Source organism: Pomacea canaliculata, linkage group LG7, assembly GCF_003073045.1.
Source record: "Pomacea canaliculata isolate SZHN2017 linkage group LG7, ASM307304v1, whole genome shotgun sequence".
Lineage (NCBI taxonomy): Eukaryota > Metazoa > Mollusca > Gastropoda > Architaenioglossa > Ampullariidae > Pomacea > Pomacea canaliculata.
Genome location: NC_037596.1, coordinates 1,964,988 through 1,987,586, shown reverse-complemented (window position 1 = coordinate 1,987,586; position 22,599 = coordinate 1,964,988). Strand labels below are relative to the sequence as shown.

The 22,599-nt window shown below is 35.1% G+C and overlaps 1 protein-coding gene and 1 long non-coding RNA gene across 2 annotated transcripts; both read left to right on the top strand.

The window, feature by feature from the left end:
* The first annotated feature begins 883 nt into the window (after positions 1–883).
* On the top strand, positions 884–2,534 carry LOC112568740. Its single transcript, XR_003100166.1, has 3 exons — positions 884–973; positions 1,630–1,674; positions 2,043–2,534. It is a non-coding gene; the product is annotated as an uncharacterized LOC112568740 (long non-coding RNA).
* Positions 2,535–7,913: 5,379 nt separating this feature from the next.
* LOC112569516 (deleted in malignant brain tumors 1 protein-like) lies at positions 7,914–19,669 on the top strand. Its single transcript, XM_025247323.1, has 22 exons — positions 7,914–8,002; positions 8,296–8,454; positions 8,644–8,791; positions 9,101–9,273; positions 9,684–9,831; positions 9,963–10,135; positions 10,342–10,665; positions 10,962–11,086; positions 11,203–11,386; positions 11,721–11,975; positions 12,824–12,948; positions 13,126–13,309; positions 14,476–14,623; positions 14,881–15,053; positions 15,519–15,666; positions 15,999–16,168; positions 16,463–16,498; positions 16,939–16,974; positions 17,277–17,327; positions 17,677–17,718; positions 17,871–17,918; positions 18,438–19,669. The coding sequence occupies exons 1-22, from the start codon at positions 7,957–7,959 to the stop codon at positions 18,452–18,454; spliced, it is 2,913 nt and encodes a 970-aa protein (XP_025103108.1). The 5' UTR covers positions 7,914–7,956; the 3' UTR covers positions 18,455–19,669.
* The last annotated feature ends 2,930 nt before the right edge of the window (positions 19,670–22,599 follow it).

Here is a 22,599-nt window from a genome sequence, read left to right as displayed (position 1 = left end):
TTTTATTAAATGGGAAGAGTTTCTGTTGGAGATTAGTTCACAAATGTTCTTTGGTTGGTTCTTCGATTCCACTTGTTTGTCTGCACTGAGTCTTGATTGATTGAGCGATCGATCGATAACATAAATGACAGATGCAATACTATATAGAAGAAAAAAAAACCAAAATTTATTTGATCTGATTTTGTTTTGTTGTTGTTACAGGCGGTGTGTGTCAAACCGTTGACATAGCTTGCCCGACGACGTTTCAAGATGACTCCATTACACGTGTGGACTGTACAATATACAGCAAAACCTTTTCACAGTCTTTCTGCTTTTCTTCTGCCAGCATCGAATTTGTCTTTTCGAATTCATCAGTAAACACTCGTCTGTGCCAAATCCCTTATTACGGACCACTCTTCTCTGATGTAGTTGGTGATATGAACTGTGCGATGGTGTCATCTAAGAGTGACCAACAAACATTTCAACTGAACTTCAGGGGACATAGAGCTTCTCATGAAGGAGGACAACTGACCTGCAGCATCAGCTGTACCCAGCCTCCTTCATCTACAAGTAGTGAATTGTGTGGGCCGCTCAAGTTCAGTGATGACACAGGTACGCATATAACTTACATTATAAAAGTAGGCACGCATACTTACTCCTGTGCTTCTTTAATATTTAAATTAAATATTTTTATGTTATTAATGATGAAGATGTAAATAGGAAGGCAATGCCATATGTCATGAAGCTTGCAAAACAGTTCTCTAAATTAATTGTATTTTTAAGACAGTGGCAAAGAAATATGACTCACATTCCCTTACATTTCTTGTAGAAATAAAAGTGTTTAATGCAATAATAGAACTACAAGTAATAAGACTGCAATAACATTATTTGTAAAATGACTTAGTTTCAGAAACTAAAAGTACTTGCAACGATGGCTGCAAAGCTGGCATTGGTATAGCGGTAGTTCTTGTAGTCATCTGTGGAGGTTATACAGGTACTTTTTTTCCTCCTTGATAATTGAATTATTGAAATTTATTACCATAAGAACGTAAATGTACACGCAATGTAAATAATTGGTAGCCATAATTTTCTTATTATGTATTTCGTCATTATTATGTATTTTAATGGTATCGTGTTTTGATTCATGGGTTTCTTGGTATATTCTTATCTAATTACAAAAAGTTTCGTTTGAAATTGTGTTTGTGCCTGTCCTCTGGGTTTTGCTCACGAACGTTCATTTTATTCTATATTAATTATTATTAATTAATTATTAATTATTATTATTAATTGTTAGTAAAGGGATAGAAGTCTGGAAAATGTAGCTTGACAGACTCATAAAAAGATTGTTGCTGCTTTGATTCCAGAACTAAATTTAAAGAGATAAAAATTAAGGTTAAGTATTTAATATTAAATGTCATCCTTGTATATTTTTGAAGAAAGTTCCTTACTAACGCAATCAATTACAATGCACGCAAATCACACTATATTGTTGGTTTAAAATAAATAAAAATGTAGATTAGTTTTTAAGTTGGTCAAAATAACACTTTTTCGTGCGTTGAGGCAAAAAGCTATGGAATTTTGATATGTCTCTTTGTGTACGTTAGGGAATGATTGACATTGATTTCTGATGGAATGTTTCTTATGATGCAGCCAGGAGAAGATATATCCGAGTCACAACAATGGTCGAGGTGATAGGTAACTGCCATGTTCTGTTTTCATTATAATTTCTTGTGCTCTCTCTGTCAGTTCTTTTCTAGTTGTCTCATATTCTGTTAGTTGGTGTTAGTTCGAGGCTTATAAATGTAGGTTCGAACAATCTCATAGTTCTTTTCTTCCCTCTGATTCACCTCTTGCTCTGGACATTTTTTTGCTTTTTCCTTTCTCATCCAGCCCACCGTGTCATTGTTTGTTTGTCGTTTGTATTTTTTGAAAAAGATACAAAAAAAGTATAGCATGAAAATTGCCAGAACCTTTTAGTTCTAGCTTGTATTACTAGTGTGTGAACTATCAACTTGGTCAAAAGATAAAGTGTTTCATATTTACGGTTTGTTTTCTTGCTCCAGAATAAGGACAAGCACGACATTCAGCATGCCATGTGGTCATTCATCTACAAGGATCTACACTTATATCAAGCAAGTCAGCGTTTCATGAAGCAAAAAGTTGTAATATTGCATGTGATTGTAATGGTTGATACAACAGTTCACCAGTGCTGATTTGAAAAAAAAAATGTAATCATGTTATCAGTTCAAAGCAAGAAAGTCATTTATTCAAGTTTTTTCATAATCACATTAGCACATTTTTGCAAGAGAAAAATTTTCTTAAATGATAAGTGACAATAGAAACAATAGAACGCATTGTTTATCAACATTACGAATTTTCGTTGCTTCTGTTTGTTAGAGTGTTTTTATTAAAACGTTTTTATGTTATTTTTCGATTCTCAAATATAACAATCACCACTCTACCACCTGTTACTCACATGGCCAAGTTTTTTGTGCTTGTTATTTCGACTCAAGTGATTTCTTTTCAGCGCACTGACTGTACAGAAGTTTTTTAAAATAAACTATTTATTGTATATTATTATTGTGTCACGTGCTTTCGATCGACGTGAGAGTATCTTAAATTTCGTCAATAGGTAACGAAGGAATGGATAGAATCCGTGTGAATTTGCAAGAGGTTTGAATATGCGCAGAGAGAGAGAGAGGGATATAAAGTGAGTGTTAATTAATACAATCTTTGTGGCAGCGCACTGGGAGGCTAATTTTAGTGAACAACTACTTACTTTTGTTTGTACTTGCTCATTTCCAAGTCAGTGAGTATGCCAATTGTCCTAGACCATACAAATTGTGCCGACATTAATGTCCGACTTGTACAAACCGACAAGACCTCCTCGGTGCATTGAAAGATCTGAACATGAAAGACATTCATTTCCTTGCGGAACACAAACCTAGAGAATAATGAGAAGAAAAGCTATTCAACCGACCTTGCGTTCATGTTATATGGCGAAAAGCCTGACATCTCAGGTGTGCTCTCTTTCAATGAAGATAAAAAGAAAAGAAAGAACGAGTCTCTTGTGCGTCAGCTTTGTACTTTGTTGGATTTTCTTCTCCAGAAAATGTCTTACTCAATACGTGTACAAACACTTACCTTTATAGTTTATGTTTCTCGATGTTCTTTCTGACCAACACATTGTCCGACACAGTTAAGCAAAAATGTTTTTTCAAGGCTATTATGTTCATCTTCTTCAAAGAACGATTCAAATATTAACCGATTGAAAGATTTTTCTGCAAAAGTTTAGGAGTAAACAGACCCGGTCAGCCATCTTGACGCTAATCTTTGAACTCGCTTTTCTCAAAATGGCCGCCATCCTACTTTCACTCTTCAAACGTTTATAACTCATTCAATGTTAAGGCTAGAAGAACAACTTTTGTATCAAAAGAAAGTTCAGAACCTCTACTTTTTTTTTTTTTTTAAAAAAAAAAGCAATTTAGCAAATCTGAAATTCGCGACTTAACACTCATTTCGTCGTGGAGGGTCATATATATATATCTTTAGTATATGCTTTTAATCTATTTATGCATCGTGTTTGTTATCAAACCGAGAGACAGTTGTATTGAAAGTTTAACACCGTCTCATCTCATCAGTCATCAGCTCGGACATCGAGCTAAATATCATCCCAGCAAACACCGGGCGAACATCATTAGCTCTGACAATTAGTGTGTGAATTTATATTTTGTGTTTGTTTTGTGTGTTTTTGTGTATTTGAGTGAGTGCAGAGTGCAGTCATTTTAGTGTCAAGCTTTGATATTGTCTGCGGTACGCCACTCATTTATGTTTGTGAAAATACGAATATCAACTCTCAATAATCGAAACCGTCAAAGACTGAGACGTTTACTGTTATATCAGTTCTTTCCTACCCTAGGCCGAATTCATGAAGTAGGACAAAGATCTATGTTCAGAACATAAAGCACATACCATCGAGTTCCACTAATATATATAATATATAAAAAGAGATCGCAGCGGATTGATAGCAAAGCAGTAAAAGGGCCCAAAGCAAGGGGATTCCCCTTAGTTTTCTAGAGAAATCTTTTCTGAAAACCGGGAAAGGTATGGTGCTACCTGAATGAGTTTTTTTATCTGCTAGCTTATTAATGGGGTAAAAATATCACCATTATCGCTATTGATAATAGGAGTACATGGTCTGTTGAACCTTTACTTGTAACCGATATGAGACACATAAGCTCTAAAGCAAATATACTTCTGTTAAATTTCTTAACATATTTTGGTAAAAAAATGTCCTTCGCACTGTGTAGTATACTTTTCTTACATTTAAAGCAACCACTAAAATCTCAGAAGGTTTAAAAATGAATATGATTGAAAGAAAATCAAGCTGAACAAACAAAGTGAGACAAAGCTTACGATCTTGTAGACGCAATAAATATATTCTGGTCAGACTGGGCAACGATCACAAAACGGTTTGGGATTGTGAATGGTTCAACCGACGCAACAAACACAAAAGCAGGCTCTCCCATACAGACCACATATACACACATGTGCATATACGATGTATAAACCTTTAAAACATTCTGTTGTGAGATTTATATATATATACACACACAAAACCAAGCACGCACGCGCACTCTTGTTCTCGACGGCTTTGTTTCTTTACTCATGTAGCCTCCCACTGAGTCCAGTCTCTTTGTTTCCCGCATTTTCTGATCTTCGTTTCTTATTCTCATCTAGTCATGCAATAAATTGCATTATGTTGGGTAGCTTTACTGTTTGCGTTCCTTTACTTGTAACCCCCTCTCATATTTTTTCTGTTTGTCGTGACTTCAGCAACGGTACCCGGAAGAGGTGGTCTTGTTCTCCTTGGCGAGTACAGACCTACAAATCTAGTGTCGGCCCCCTTGATGTTAGCCTTAGAACTGCCGGGTGCCTGCAAGTCGCCAGCCAAACACCTTCTCTCTCTAACAACCACTCCGCCACTCGCAATCGGTAATCAGGTTCTCCCTCGGGTATTTTCCTTACGTAGGTATACTGGGTCGGCGAGGGTATGAAGGAGAAAAGGGTTCACAAAAAAATGATAGTTGAAGGATCGTAAGCGTGCGACTTTGTTGGCACTTTTTCGGTTATGATTTTGTTCCTCCTCCCACCTTTTTATTTTTCTCTACCCTGTTTCTTAGTCGATAAAATATATATATATACAATTTAAATTGCAGAGGTTTGCGGCTGACTATATAAATAGGAATATTTAGACATAATATATAATGTCAATTGTTTATTGCTGCTTGGAAATAACTTTTTAAAATGATGTTACCACTACTGCTAGCTCTTGTATTGACAGGTCGCTCTAATGTCACAACTATTAACAAGGATTCGGTCAGTCAAATCTGATCAATCTTTATTGTTATCAAACATAATTCGCTATAGCTGTAAAATTAGGAAAAAATTTCAATGACGAGAGAAGAACACAACTAGATCACGTGAAATCGACAGTAGAGAAAACTCCAAATCTCTTATTCTTTTTTAGTCATCCAGAGTTTCTTCAGAAACTTGCAACAAGAAAATATTTCAAGAAATGAGTAACAAGCAAAAAACAAACTTGGTATTTATGTATTTGGACGGAAATGTAAACAGCCCAGTGGCTTCCATCACCAGGCAAGTTTCCAAGCACCACCAGAGTGTAGATGGGAGGGGCAAAAACACATGAACTACACTTTGCAGAAATTATGCAAAGAGAAGAGTTGTCTTTTCAAGAATGCAGAAAATATTTTCTATGCAGTATAAAAACAAATAAACAAACATACTTGATTGATCTCGCTCCTTAAAACCTTCACATGCCTCACAATGCACCCACGGATAGACACAAAACCACTGTTTAAACGAGACTCAGGCCGGACAGAAGGTGTAGTGTAGTTGGGTTTGATGGGTCGACTCAAACAACATAATAATAATGATAAAGTGTTAATGCTTGTATTGAATGGCCATTTTTTTCTCTATTTTTCTTTACACGCACATATGATCACGCGAAGAATAATACCCTAAATTAAAGTGGCAGTTAAAACTATTTCTGGGTGTACTATCTAGTAAAGAATAGTTTATCATCCTTCTTATCCCTTTCACTGTATATAACACCTGATACTCACACCTAGTCAACCTAAATACTTGTTATCTTTGGCACGACCGTTTTATTATTTCAATACTGGAGTGGGTGCGAAGAAGAATAAAGGGACGGCACTCATTGAGCACTAGTCACATATTTTCTTTATGCGGTTGTTTCTCTTTGACCGCTGCGGTCTACGGGGCTTGTTTGTGAATAGTCACGTTTATACTGGCCTACTATTTACTAAACAGTGTATGTCATATTTGGAGGTTTATTCTCGTCAATGCAGAGTTTATCGTCGTGTTATTAGGCAGAATTTAACTTGACCTTTATAATTCTCTTATTTTAAAAATCGTGCTTAATGCTTCGTTCAATCAGTTTATCCTGTGTTACTGATCTAATATGCCCAGAATTTAAATTCATATAAAAATAAAAATGTTAATATACTTTTTTATATGCATGCATGTGCTAAAATGAGAGAATTACTGAGAATTGTAGGATATTTTTTTATGCCTGTATGCATAATCATCACAATCATCACAAAACATAAAACTAAGAATATTACTAATAGTATTACTGAAAATATTGCTAAGGGACTTTTTGGAAATCCCTTAAATTTTTTATGCTTTGCTTACTTAAAAATCCTCGACATACGTCAAAGTATATTGCACGACAATAGAGTTTCGTGAAATAAGAACAATCACTCTTTTAAAGTAATAAAAAGTATACAGTATAAAAAGTATACAGTATTATCATTTATTTGTGTTCGTTTGCTGAAAGCCTTTGATTTACTTCACTGCAGGCACAAGCCCTCAACCTCAACCTCTTTGGATAGTACTAAACTCAAGTGGTCCTATTTACAGTTAAGTCACTTGAGTTTAGTCCGTTTTTCTTCTCTGTATTTGTGCTCAGAACTAGTGGCGCCAGCAACTACATACTCTTCTACTTCTACATGGCGACGATAGTATTAGTTGATGGCAGTAGACGATAAGAATGAGCGTACCACACGCCACCCGCCACTGTTTAGCATACAATGCACGTGCGGAACAACTAAGGCAAGCAAGCCGGTCACAAATATACAGTACAGGCAGAAAAAGTAGGCCATACACGACATAAAAAGTCATGACCCCGATTTTCACTGTACTTGTGATAAGTACATAGCCAAGTGCACTACCACCAGACGACACAAGAAATATTATAGTTACAGATTCTCATGAACATTAAGAACGTGTTTACTAAAATCACGTCACTATTATTTATCTCCTCTAAATTTAGAAGAAGTTTTTTTTTTCAATGGAAACGAAAGGCAAGTAAGGGTATCAATAAGTGAAGATTAACGATACAAAAGAGGAAGAAATGACAGGGACGATTGACTGTCTGAAGGACTGAATATCTAACTAAACAACAGAAGAAAAGGAATAGGAACAACGGCTTGACTGAAGTGAACTAAACGACACAATGCATGACTAAATAAGTAACTGTATGAACACTTGGTGTAGATGATAATGATGATGATGATGATGATGATGATGATGATGATGATGAGGAGGAGGAGGAGGAGGAGGAGGAGGAGGAGGATGAGGATGAGGAGGATGATGATGATGATGATGATGATGATGATGATGATGATGATGATGATGATGATTTTACAATGTCTCTCTTCTTTCTTCACCACAATACACGTGCCGATGCGCACTCTAGTGTGCTTGTTGAGAGCAAGCATCTTGAAGCTCTTGACAAGTCACTTAGACATCTTGATATTCTCTGTAGCAAGCTTCCTGCTGACCAGAGTTCGCCTGCCATTGTGTTTCTATAAGTAGTAGTAGTATCTCTGCAGCTTCAACATTTATGTGAAGATCCAGCCATCTTGTATCATGTCTAGGATTGCTTTCATGATGCTTCTTATCGTCCCTGGCTTAGGTAAGTATGTAGCCTTTTTCAGGGTGTCTTTTCGCTTTTTAAAATTTGGATCACTTTTAACTTATATATATATCTAAATAATGAAGAAAAGCAGATGTATAATTAGGACAATTTAGATGTTTAAGTGAAAGCTTTACTACTTTTCACGCATACACACACACACACATCCACACACACTGAAAGATTTTACAATTTATTAAAAGTGATAATTAATACGAAAAGAAAATGGTGATCAAGTCAATAAATTTTCTTTATTTCTTTGTCGTGTATGTGACCACTGCTATGGCAATCAGCACTGAAGACTCTGGACTTAAGTATGGAAGAGAATGAGAATAACGCCTCGGTAATCTGGAATGGCACAGAACAAGAAGGAAGAACTTTCGAAGATCTTTCAGGTGGTTCTACTTCAAAAATGTTGGTGTCACCCGCTTCAGTGACAGAAGGTTCTAGAGGTTAGTATTAAAGAGGGGACAGGACAAGGTCCTTTCGAAGTTATACAGATTTGCTACAGGACTAAAATAATGATCGTCTGATACTAAAGGCAACATCAACCAATCTCTGTGATTATCACTTGTATTCTACATCGTTTGAAAAATATGTAATATAAACCTGTAATAAATAATCTTTTTTTTAACTGACAGATGAAGAGTTGAAAGCTCGCCTAGTTAACGGGACAGCAAATGCGGGGCGTCTAGAAATATTTTACAGAGGAGAATGGAGCACAGTGTGCAAAGATCGCTTTGGAAACAAAGCAGCAAGTGTTGCCTGCAGGATGCTGGGCTTCTACAGGTTTGTCTTCCCCTCAAATTGTTTTAAAAAAATAATAGCTTATGAACTAATTGTAAAAGCTATGTTCTCTAGGGTAACATAACGGTAATATAATGGCCATGCTAGGGAGTATCGAAGCTATTAAACTTTTTTGTTATTTTATTGGGCAATATTTTAGAAAAAAAAGGTTCACATTTTTAGGTATCGTGAATATATTTTTTAATAGATTTTTTTAATGTAAAGCTGCCTAATCAAGAAATAACGCATAACTTTACTTAATCTGTGTTGTTAATATGTTCTTGCTGCCGTTGTTGTTGATTTATCTACCAGCCGTGGATCAGTAGCCGTTGCCACAAGTGTATACGGAGCAGGAACAGGAAGAATTCTCCTGGATGATGTCACGTGTCAAGGAACAGAGAGGAGTCTTGCGCAGTGCAGTCACAAGACCTTCTACTCCCACGACTGTAGTCACAACGAAGATGTCGGTGTTATCTGCAATGAGGGCAAGAACAAATTATTTTGTGAAATTCACTCTAGCTCTCCCCCTCTCCCAACTGTATCTTTCTTAGTAACATCACTCTTTCTTCAAACCCCTTTAATAGTACATTAACCGTTACAGGCTATGTGCATCTAAGTATCTTTCATTCAGTTAATATTATTTCAATTCTGCTTCCAAAAATAGAAGCTAATATTGTAATTTGAAGTATTTTTTTTTTTACGAAAAATACTTTTTTTTTTATTGTTACGGTCTTTAAGGGATGCACCGGAGTATTGATAAGCTTCATGACCATCAAAATTTTCATCTCATTTATTAAAATTAAGAAGAACACTGAATAAAACTATTATCTTGCTATAGATAAATCTTAGGATCTATAATAAAATAATGAAACTATTTTCTTTGCAAAACTAACAGGTAAACAGTTAGTGGCCCGTTTAGTTAATGGAACAGCAGTTTCGGGGCGTCTAGAAATATTCAGCAACGGAGAATGGAGCACAGTCTGCGACGATGGATTTGGAAACACAGAGGCCACGGTGGCCTGCAGGATGCTAGGCTTTAACGGGTTTGTCTTTCCCTAAAAAAATATTTTCTGTTTAAAATTAATATCTTATGATCAAATTGTAAAAGGTATGTGTGTGTTACTCTGTGTTGTTAATATGTACCTGCTGAAGTTGTTGTTTATTTATCTAAAAGCTCTGGGGCAAGAGTTGCTGCAGCAGGTAGATACGGAGCAGGAGCAGGAAGAATTCTGCTCGATGAAGTCAAGTGTCAAGGGTCAGAGAGCAGTCTTGCGGAATGCAATCACACGAAATTCTACTCCGGCGACTGCAGTCATAACGAAGATGTCGGTCTTTTCTGCAAGGAGGGCAAGAAAGATATTTTATGACATTGGCTGTCACTACTCCACCTTTTCCAATTGCTTTGGTTGTTACTCTTCTCCTGTCTGTTGGTAACTTGGTTGTAAACGTTAACTGACTTTTAATTAGTTAATAATTAAGTTTTAATTGAAAACACTTTCCTGCCAAACCATTTCAACATTTATCACAAAATCCCTTTTGCTCTTTTATTTCAGTTATCTCCCTGTCGTCGTGCAACACCTCAAGGAAATACCTGGAGGTAAAGGAAGGCAGAAGTGACAACGAGTTTACATGTACGGGACTGACAGCTCAAGAAGATGTCCGCTGGTTTTTTCGTAACAATATAATTTTTTGTTCACTATCACCGTCTTTACGCCCCATTAAATGTTTGACACGATTAACAGAAAACAGGACTTCAGACACAGTCAGTGTCGCTACGATTGATGCTAGTGAAAATTCAGACCCAAACTACATAGGAACAGCTATCTTGACATGCCAAACCGCTACTGCCACCATATCATGTCCGATGGACTCAGTCTGTAAGTATCTCTTGTCTATAAGCATGACATATCAGAAAATGGAGAAAACAAAGAAAACCGAAAAAAATATAAATATATAATAACTAATTCCTTATTTAAAGTACTAAGAAAAGTAAATTGGTTTACGTTTCAAAGACATGAGGTAATTATAAAACATCTCTTATCAAGGACAATTTTAACACACTTCCTATGCTTACGTTGGTCTGATTCAATTCAATAAATTGTTGCTTAACATGAATAGGTAGCAGTTTAATTTATTCATTCATACTTACTGTTGTGATATATGCCTATCACAGATCCTGCCGAAAATTCAAGCTGCCAAGTTCAGTTTGGAGACAACAAAGTAACCGCCTGGTGCTCTGTTTCGAAGGTCCGGTCGGCAAGAAACAATTATGTCTGCTCCCTGTACCAAGCTCTGGAGGCAAGAGTTCTGTTATTATATGGAAGGAATTGAAAATTCAATAGTGTCACAAGAATTTGATAACTACAGACAAAAAATATTTTGTGTAAACTTTTCTCGTCTTTATTTTGTTTCAGGCTTCTCAAGCGACATTAGTCGGGTCCTATGCTATGGACGTGGTGCCAGCATCCTCCGGATATTTCTCAGGCACATGTAACATGACCTCCTACCTGCCTCCCGAAGGACAATACAGTTACTATGTTATTATTATGCCAGGGGAAGTAAACGTGTCCGCCACATTCATTGGAAGCAGTATCATCAGTAAGTGTCCATGAAAATTGCTTTGATCCTATTTTCGAAACGACTCTATGTTATAACATGTTTTATATATGATATAAGGTATGATGCTGCTCTCCATACATATATGTCGGTAGAAAAATATAACTAAAATATCAATTTGCTGTTGGATTACTCATTGCGCGATTATTACATTACTAGTACCATAAAGTATTATATAGCAATCTTATTAAAGACAAACATTGAACATCAACAGCGAAATTAAGTTGTCAAATTTTTGGTATTATTTAAGAGGAGGTAAATATGATATACTGATCTACGTAGTAAATATATTTTATTTTTTTATTCTTTGGCTTAGGTCGACCTCGTGGTACACCAGACCACAACTGCCCACCGAATTTAAAGGAAGGGGACACCTTAAACTGCTCGTGTTTTGTAAACGACTTCGGAAATCCTCCCGGAGTTATTCGATGGAACGGGACATACTCGGATAAGCTAGAATTTAAAAACCTCACAAAATTGCAGAATGGAATTCAGAATGTGTGTAGTTTGACCTGGAACAACACAGTCCACCAGTCTGTGTCTTATACTCTACTCGTGCTACACATGGATTGTACGTCTCCCATTTTTATTCACAAATACACAGTGAACAAATTAAATTACTAAGAATTTAATACCCCCAGAAATGCAAAAAACGATGTAAAATTTACAGTTTGTAGACTTACCTGGAACAATACAGTCCATCAGCCTGTGTCTAACATTCTATCCGTAAATAACAAGATTTCCATCATCGTTAATATTAAATCGAAAATGTCTAGATGACCTAATACATACCAAAAATTGCACAGGGATTAGTGTCTTTTAATGTAGCACTTACAAGATCATATAGTTTATCAGACAATTAGAAAAGCAGTAAACGCATTACAGGACTAAAAATAGTTCTTATTTCATAAAATTCTCAAAGGTTCACAAATTGAAAAAAAAAAAATTTGTGTTTTTCGGATATTAAAAAAAAAACTTTAGCAACGTGGGTTTGCAAACTTTGCGTATGATCTTACGAGCTCAAATAAGGTTTGGAAAGCTTGTATTACCCAGTTTAAGGCAGTAGAGTGCGAGTATGATTCACACAGCTCATAAACTAGTGTCAGGAAAGGTTATAATCCTTTGAAACAATCCACTTCTCTCACTAACCCAGCCTTCAGAACTAGTCAGAAAGTAGTGGACCCCACTACACACCCATGTGCGGCCCACTGCTACCCCACAAGTTTTGTTCACTGGGAATGAATTAGTTTATGTGCAAGGCCATAAGGTCATTACAGATATTCTCTTTTACAGAATACTTTTTCCACACTTCCTATGCTTACGTTGGTCTCATTCAATTGAATAAATAGTTGCTTCCTAAATAGCTAGCAGTCTCGTTTATTACTTTATACTTACTGTTGCAATATATGCCTACCACAGATCCTGCTGAAAATTCAAGTTGCCAAGTTCAGTTTAAAGACAACAAAGTAACCGCCTGGTGCTCTGTTTCGAAGGTCTGGTCGTCAAGAAATGATTATCGCTGCTCCCTGTACCTAGCTCCGGAGGCAAGTTGAACTCTGTTATTTGTACACAGTGTACACAATTCTGTCATTATATAAATATCTTATCCTTAACTTTGAAGCAGTACTTTATGGCTATAATGGGAGGAATTAAAAATTCAATAGTGTTACACGATTTTGCTGTATAAAGCTGTATATTTTGTCATCTATATTATATTTTAGGCTTCTCAAGCGACATTAGTCGGGTCCTCTACTATGGGCGTGGTGCCAGCATCCTCTGGATATTTCTCAGGCACATGTAACATGACCTCCAACCTGCCTCCCGAGGGAATTTACAGTTACTATGTTACTATTATGCCAGGAGAAGTTAGCGTGTCCGCCACAATCACTAGCAACAGTTTCATCAGTAAGTGTTCATTTAAAGTACCTTGATCCTATTTTGCAAAGGAAGATATGTAAATAAATTTTGTAATCAATAAAATTATATGTATACAATGCCCCAAGCCTATGATCTGGATGATGATGTGAACGTATAAAACGAAGAATCAAACCAATAGGGATAAATGATAACAGCTAGTGGACAGTGAGGTATGTATCGACACACTTAATAACATAAAGATGAGTTACAAGAGAAGAAGGTAAAGAAATGGATGAAGGTAGAAAGGGATGTAGGTACTATAAACAGTGTAAGAAGGAGTCGTTGATATGTTTAGCATGACATGTTACTTGAATCATTTTTCCAATTAGCCTTACATAGTAAGGAAAATAAGTGACACATTTTTGTGTGCTATTTTTGGGAACGAAAATATAATATACCGATCAAACTGCTCGTGTTTTGTAAACGACCTCGGAAATCCTCCTGGAGGTCTTCGGTGGACCAGCACAGACTCCATTAAGCTGGAATTTAAAAACCTCAAAAAATCGCAAAATGGAATTCAGAGTGTGTGTAGCTTGACCTGGAACAACACCAGTCTGTCTTAAACTCTTGTCGTGGCTTGTGAGTTTCCCATTATAAATAAAAAATACATATTGAAAATTTAAATGAATACGCTTTTTATACCGGACCTTTAACAAAAATTACTACATTTCTCTTGTATATACCTCCCGAAATGCTAGAATCGGAATAAAATTCACAGTGTGCGGACTTACCTGAAACAATACAGTTCATCAGCCTGTCTAACATTCTGTAAATTACAAGTTTTCCATTATCGTTAATAATAATATGGAGAATGTTTAGGTCATCAAATAAATACCAAAAATTGTACAGTGATTATTGTAGTTTTAAGTTGAAATAATAAGAAAAATAAGCGTATTTTTAAAATTATTGAAACCAGTATCAACCAAACGTAATGCACTTTACAAATATACACAATATATACAAAATATTAAACATTGTCATACTCAAGCACCCGCCTCCATCCCCGTCACACAATACAATATTTTATTTCTATACACTGAAACAGCTAGTACTACTAACAGAAAACCAGCATCCTGTACTTCCAGCTATATATTTGCATGTATTTATGGCAACCGTTTATAAAAGTGTAATCTGTTCGTTTTCACAACTACCAGTTAGTCCGCCAACAGCCCGTCTAGCTAACGGGGACGGAATGGCGGGGCGTCTGGAACTATTCTACAAGGGAGAGTGGAGCACAGTTTGCGGCGATGGCTTTAGAGACAAAGAGGCCAGGGTGGCCTGCAGGATGCTGGGCTTTAACAGGTTTGTCTCACCTTAAAATAAAATTGTTTTTGCCTAAAAGTAAAAGTTTATGAACCAATTGTAAAATAAAAAATCTCCAGGGTAACATAACAGGATTATAATAGCCATGCTAGGGAGTATCAAAGCTATTAAACTTATTTATTATTTTATAGGACATCATTTTAGAAAAATAACGGTTTCTATTTTTAGGTATCTTCATATCATTTTAATCTGTGTTGTTGATATGTACCTGCTGACGGTGTTGATTTATCTAACAGCTCTGGAGGAACAGCTGTTACATCAAGTTTGTACGGAGCAGGAGCAGGAATAATTCTCCTCGATGATGTAAATTGTCTAGGAACAGAGAGCAGTCTTGTGGAGTGCGACCACAGCGGCTTCTACTCCCACAACTGCAGGCATTCCGAAGATGTCGGTGTTATCTGCAACGAGGGCAAGAAAGAGATATTTTATTATATTGGCTCTTTTATTATTGTTCCCCTTTTCTGGCAAGCGTGTAGAAAAACTGTTGGTAGACTTGCTTAAGTCAAACAAATTTATTTTTTAATAAACAAAAACAACTTAATAAAGCTTACAGTTATTTTGCGGCCATGCTGGTTTGTACATCATACATATGTTATCAACTATAAGAATTTTTTTTATATAACATTAATATATATCTATATAAAATAAATATGAAATCTATACTTAGAAAAGCACACTAAACATTTATACAAAGTTTATGTTTTGTTTAGGAAAAAAAAGAGCATGAGTAGTACAAAGTCTTTTTTATTCTCTTCTGCCAACCATTCTTTCACTTTTATCCAGTATTTTCTTATCTTTTTCTTCCACATAAACTTTCAAGCATTAATAGAAACAGTTTATAAACAAGTAATCTGTTGGCTTTCACAACTAACAGATATTCAGCTAACAGCCCGACTAGCTGACGGGGATGGAAATGGGGGGCGTCTGGAACTATTCCACAACGGAGAATGGAACTCAGTTTGCGGCGATGGCTTTGGAATCCAAGAGGCGAGGGTGGCCTGCAGGATGCTAGGCTTCAACAGGTTTGTCTGAAAATTTTGTCTTAAAAATAAGAGCTTTTAAGCTAATAGTAAAAGACATGTCATATAGCTAAGATGCTACCAAAGTTTTTATAATATTTATTACGAGTATATATATATATATAATTATATAAAAGTATTCATGCTTGTGAATCTAATAGTTAACTTAAACACTTTTGAAGAATGATACACTTTGTTGTTTTTTTTTTTTTTGTGCTTGCTTTATATTAAAGATTTCTCCATAGAACTTCGAGTTTTTACATTTTACTTTGTCTTCTGAAATTTGTGTTGGTAATGAATGTTTTCTCGTTTTACTTTGGATATATCTATAAAAGCTCTACATTAGTAGCTGCTACATCAGATGAATACGGGTCTGGAGTAGGAAGAATTATTCTGGATGGTGTGAGGTGTACAGGGACAGAGAAGAGCCTGTTGGAGTGCAATCACAAGGCGCTCTACCAACCCGAGTGTGAAGACTTCCAAGCCGGAGTCATCTGCAAAGAAGGTGAGAAAGATTTATTTTTTTGATACCATTTGTTTTCCCATTCCTTCTTTAGTAATAAAATCATCTTTTCATATATGGTGATAACATTAAAAAGATGAAACAATGTCTCGGATAATTAGACAAGAGAGAAATATAAGGTTTTCCAAACTTGCAAAGTTCAGTAAGGTCGTTAACGGAGTGATAGACTGACACCTACTCAGCTTAACAGTAACAGATTTCTATAGTTGAGTTAAAAATTGTTTTCTGGTTTGCTTACTACAATGTGTTGTCTTCTATTTTCCGAATATTCTGCAGTTACAAAACCGACTACTAATACTACCATTACTAAAGGTATGTACATATTATTTGTGTGAACTTAAATAATTTTAAATAAGATATTTTTCTAACCTTATCTTTTTTTAACACTTTTCTCAGTAAGAAAGAGATAAGTACAAACCTAAATAAAGATAACTAGGGTAATTAAAGGAATACAATATAATTAAAAGTACAAAGTAATGAGAGCATTACTATTTGCTCTCACCAGGACATTAAAATGTCAGACTATTAATTACTCGAAAATCATTCATGTTGTAAACGAAAATGACAATGCATATGCTGACAATCGGAAAGTCTTTTTTCACATGTACAATAATTTGCAATCAAGTTTATTTATGTTAAATTTTACGACTTTATTTGGAGTAATAGATTAAGAGATACAACTTTTCCCCCACATTTTAATGCTAGGATTCAAAAAGTAAATATTTAAAATAGGTAAAATTGTATACTTTCAGTCTCTTCATCACCAAGAACAACCGCACCAAAACAGGGTATAGACCCATCTTTTCTTTTGTTTCTCTGGCCTAAATGTTCTACATTTTTAAGACAAATGTAATAAATGTTGATAGACTGGCAGACTAACGAGTGGGTACACTACAAATGTACTATATTTACACTTTAGAAACGTATTAACAAATTTTAATTTATTTAATATAAAAGGTAGTAAAAATAAAAATGTAGGACATATTTAACAGTATAAAAATAAAAAGTAAACAAAATATTTTATCAAATGTTTAGAATCGTTATTTATTGCATAAATAAATGTATAACAAATGTTGGCGCTTACTTTTAGACTCATCCTCGGAAACCACAACATCAACGACAACAACTACAACGGAAAAGGGTATACACCAATCTTTTTCCTAGACCAAATAGTTTTACAATTTGTATGCTAAACATTATATAACTTATATGATCAGTGTTAAAAAAAGGCTTTCTAAAGACATTACAACACTTGCAATGAATTCTAAGTGAGTGAGAATGTGGAGCAACGACATTCGTGTGATTGTTACAGTCGTATTATTATATTACCTCAAAATAGTAATTCTTATGATCAAAACTTCTGAGTTAGTTACAAGTGATAAACGTAATTTCAAGATACAGTACCTGTAATGCAAATACTTTATAATCTATTTGTTAGTATAAGATTACCTAAAAATGATCTAACGGTTACCTAAAAACATTTTTTTCAGTAACAAAAACGACCACAACCACGACATCTAGAAACGGAAACGGTAAAATCATACTTTTGTTTAACAGTTATCGTAAAATATTACTTTAATATTTAAAGAAGGAAGTATTCTAAAATTTTACATCTTATGTACATACAGATTTATTATTTTTTAAATATCAAAAAGTCATTCTATTACATTATTTTTTTCATCAGGAACAACAGTAACAACGTCAACAACAACAACGTCTACTACCACCACTGGTAAACTTATTTCCCCTTAATATTTTTTCTAGAACTTTGCATGATGCTGTGATATTTTGAGATTGGAGCTGCAAGTGCAATTGGTTGCTGATATTTCAAAACAATATATAGACAGAATAAATGTATAGAAAGCGTACTCTGATGATTAAGTAATCATCAACAAAATTATTGCTTTAAAATCATTTAATGAACCTTACTTTGTTTAAACTGTACAACAGCGAATACAGCAATTATAAAACCCAGATAAAAGAAGTTTTTTAAAAATTATTTATTATTACTGCTAACACATTTCGAAAAAAATATTTTTATTTATTATTTATACTGTCTTACTAATTATTTTAAAACAACATTTTTGAAAAAAAACTGCTTTAATCGAATCATGTTTTACAAACTTTTTATTGGTGCAAAAATGTTAAAATAAATCTTTTCCTAACATCTTCATAATATCTATAAACGTTGAAAACACATATGATGATTTTTTTTTTAGAAATGCATGAGAAAATTTGTTTTCTTTTTCAGTCACCATACAACCCTAGGCTGTCTTTGCAAGACTACAGTTTACAATTTTAATAACCTTTCAATTATCGCTTTTCATTTTATCACCTTTTATGATATTTCTATAAAGAAAACTGATGTGTAAAAAACTCATATATGCAACATTTTAAGCTGTACCACTGTATCCATATTTCATTTTTTTTCTAAAATTACAATTTGGCATTGTTGTAAGTGCACATAATATTTTATTTGTACAAACTCTTTATAGCAGGCAAGTAGCCGTGTTAGAAGTTCATCTCTGTTTTATTTTTTGAGACCAACTTCAACGTAGTAAACTACTTTTTGAAGACTAAAACTTTATCTCCCTAAAGTCATAGATTTTTTTTTTCATACACAGATATCTTAGGTATCTACTTAATAAAGCCATAGTCTAAATATTATCACAAATAATATACCGAGCACATGCTAGAGTGTAATATTCTTTCATATAGCCAGCTAAGGGGAAGGAGTGAACTCCGTTTTCCTTCTTTTGTTGTCCGAAGATTTTATTTGTCTTTCTATCTACCTATATATTAGACTCAATTTTATGCTTTTACCAGGTCTTTTCAGTCTTCATCGACTAACGGTCGTGCCTGCCTTCGGGTTTGTCTGTTCAGTATCGAAACAGCGTTTGAATTTTGTAATTATTTCTGCAGACATCGGTACGAATCACTGTAGGGTACCCCGATTAAAATGTATTTTAAGTCGATTTCTATATTTTATTTTAACATAGCAGTGCATTTTACTGATAGTTTGATAACCAAGGAATCCATTGTTAATGATTGCTTTATCGCCTTTATTATAATTAATATCATTTTCATGAAATGGATAGAACACAAGAGTCTGTCTCTGGTTACTACTTCTCTTTCGCCACATCAAATACGTCAACCATATATCTACAGTGGTTTATGTGTCCTGTCTCGTGATAGTCTATGGCTCGGTACAGAGAATACACACGACTTGGGAAGCCTAAAGGAATGTTTGTGTTTATGTTAGCCGTAGAACACCAGTTATGTTGGTTTTTGCTTGTTATTTTCTCTATGTTTGAAATTAAGAATGACTACCAAAGCTTTTACTAGACATTACATTATACACTACTGCTGCTGCCACTGATGATGCTTTAAATCGTAATAGTAAAAGACAATATAAAACCACAGTCATTGCATTGTGTCGCGTAATACACAGACTTAAAAAAATAAAAAACAAATATTCGTTTACCAATTGCTTTAATCTTTATTTATGACACTACACGCACACATGTGCAGAAAAAGTATTGAAGTGTCTGGAGCGGACTGGGAAACACTGGTAAACTCAGGTGTGGTTGCTGTAATGTCATTGAATACATTGATGGTAATAAAGAAGACAACGATCATCACCACCTACAGGCAGAGGGCGCCTTGTCACACTTCTTTGAGTTTCATCTCGGTGAATGTGAAGTCAGCTTTGTTGTTCCAAATCACCCCATCCCAAAGACCGGCCCCATAGCGTCCGTTGAGGTTAGCAGGATGGCAAGACAAGAACCACCAGCCTCCATAAAATTGTCGAGCACAATGAAGATGAGATGCAGCATCGTTGTCTTGGTCATAGGTTGAGAACTTCATTGTGTGGTGACGATATAAGATGTCTCCTGCAATTTTTATAAACATACAGGTATACGCACACTAAGAAACGTGCAAGTAATGGTTTAATTAATTCTATACACAAGCTTCCCATTGTAAGTTACAAGAGTGCTTCTATCTTTAATGGCTTATCCCAAAACTACAATGGTATTGTAATAAAATAAGCGAAATTATCATCACAGATGATCATAAAGGTTTCCAAGAGAAAGTTACACCGAAGCAAATGTTAAAACACTTACTTCAAAATAGCAAGGTACCCTCATTCTTTAATGTCCTTAAACTGTGAGCTTTAATGAATAGCGTGTCAGTAAACGATTACCTTGATAAACAATGTTAATAAATGAACCTGAGTATAGCTTTAAAAGAATCGGCTTTAACGGTTTTTATTTTTAGATTAATTTCAGCAGAGTTATAAGAATGAAGATACTTTCTTTTTCCCAGATCTTAAACCAACTTTTAGAAAGCTTAAAAAAAGAAAAGAAAAATGAGACGACAGTTTCTCTGTTTGTTTCTCTCCTAAATGTTATAGTCTGCTTCTACCCTTTATCAGCAGGGTAGCTATTGTTTGTCAGCCTGTCAGTTACACTCTTTACTTCCTAATAGAAAATAAAGGATATCCAATATAACTTTTTTTTATTTTAACCATGAAAAATCCTGCCTTGTTACAATGGCTCCTTTACAGAAGCTGGTGATGTTAATAGGTATACTGCCCTGGACTGCAGCTACGTGGTTCTCATATCTTTCAATGCAGAATTTAACAACCTACATAGTTATTTTTCAGCCACCCAAAAAAAACTGTCGTCCAGGTAGACAAACTTTCATTTGTTTTGGTTGTTATGTGTAGACATACCTGCATTACCCGAGTAGTTAGACGCGTGGAGTCTGTAGCTTGTCTCAGGACCGTCCACCCTGAATTCTGCGTAGTTAGCATAGGAACGTTGACCATTAGCTAGTCCGAGGTCAATACGAAGTTTGTGGTTTTCCTTTGACCAGCGTGTACAGGTTCGATAAACCTGAAGCAAAACGTTTAAGTTTACAAACACTGATAAGTGAAAAAAGAAGATATTACACTATTTGTAACTCTTACACCATGAGTATTTTAAAAACAGGATAGAAAAGCGGACTCATTTTTGCACGCACGAAAGTGTATATATATATTATTTATATGGCAGGGCTTCTGCTTACAGTACGCATTAAAAGTTCGGAGGACCCCTTCAATTTTCGTCAATAGGGTCCCCTTCAAATTTGGGCGAAGAACAGGGACCCCTTATAAGTCTGAAGAAGAGGTCCCTGGGAACCCAAAGAATTTAGCCTTACCAGAAGCCCCGCATTATGTATTTAACATAAAAGTGTTTAAACGAAAAATAAGATGTTACTCATGTCTTCTTATTTCATGGATTATTGTATTATTTAAAAAAAATCATCATCGTCATCATCATCATCAATACTGTTTTTTTATCGGAGCAGATAGAAATTTGAATATATTGCAGTATGGGTGCATTTACATTAACAAAAGAAAATGGATATCTTTTAAGTTCTTTGTAATGTATGAGGTTGTTTTTTTTTTTTTTGCTTTTTGTTATTTGATTGGAGAGAAAGAGTAGAAATGTGAGAGGAATTAGTCTTTATTTAGAAGAATTCTTGCCCAGCCAAAACTCCCCCGTGATGTCACCAAAGCCCTTTTCATATTCCTCCCAGTTCCTGGAGAAGTCCACAGACCCGTCACGACGTCTCTGTAAAACCTGAGCATGACACATGTTACCTTTAACTATGTCACTTGTTGCAAGTTATATCGCCAATACATCACATTTACAGCTGTGATTAAACAAGTGATTCACCGTTTATAATCTAATTTGTGGAAATGCTATACGATGGTCACTGATGAGAGGAAAACATTAAGCGGCTCTAATGATGACAGCTAATCATTGTAATCGATGTCCCTTGCAAACTACGGGAATAGTTATCACTCACATCCCTACCTCAAGGCTGGGTTGCCTTAAATTACTTGTGATATATTCTCATAAATTTCACTGTCTCGGGATTAAGCACAGTGTGTTGAACCTTAACCTTTCACTCATTTACAAATCGAAAGACATGTAAAGCGCATCTACAAATTCATGTAATTGTTTATGCTTTAAGTAAACACAGTAAACACAGGCATACCAGCCAGCCGCCATTGTCAGTGTCCATGTCACACCAGACTCTTAGCTGCTCCTTCTTTCCTGGCAGCTGAATGAAGTATACACCTGACTGGCGTCCATTTCTTTTCCAATCTTGACATGACTCTATGGACAACCATTTGTATGGCAAACAACAATAAAAAAATTGCCGAAATTTGTCTCGATGATGCTGCAAAGAGTTGCAGATGTTAAAGCAGTCTTTTTTGTATCTGCTTGCATTTAAGAAAGTCAAATAGTTGAAGCATCTTAAGTATTTAACTCTTACTAGTGATAAATCTTAGCAATTCAAATTGTAATGGTGGCTATCTCAGGTCTTGAGATCTCTTTTGCAAACTCACTTTTCTTTCA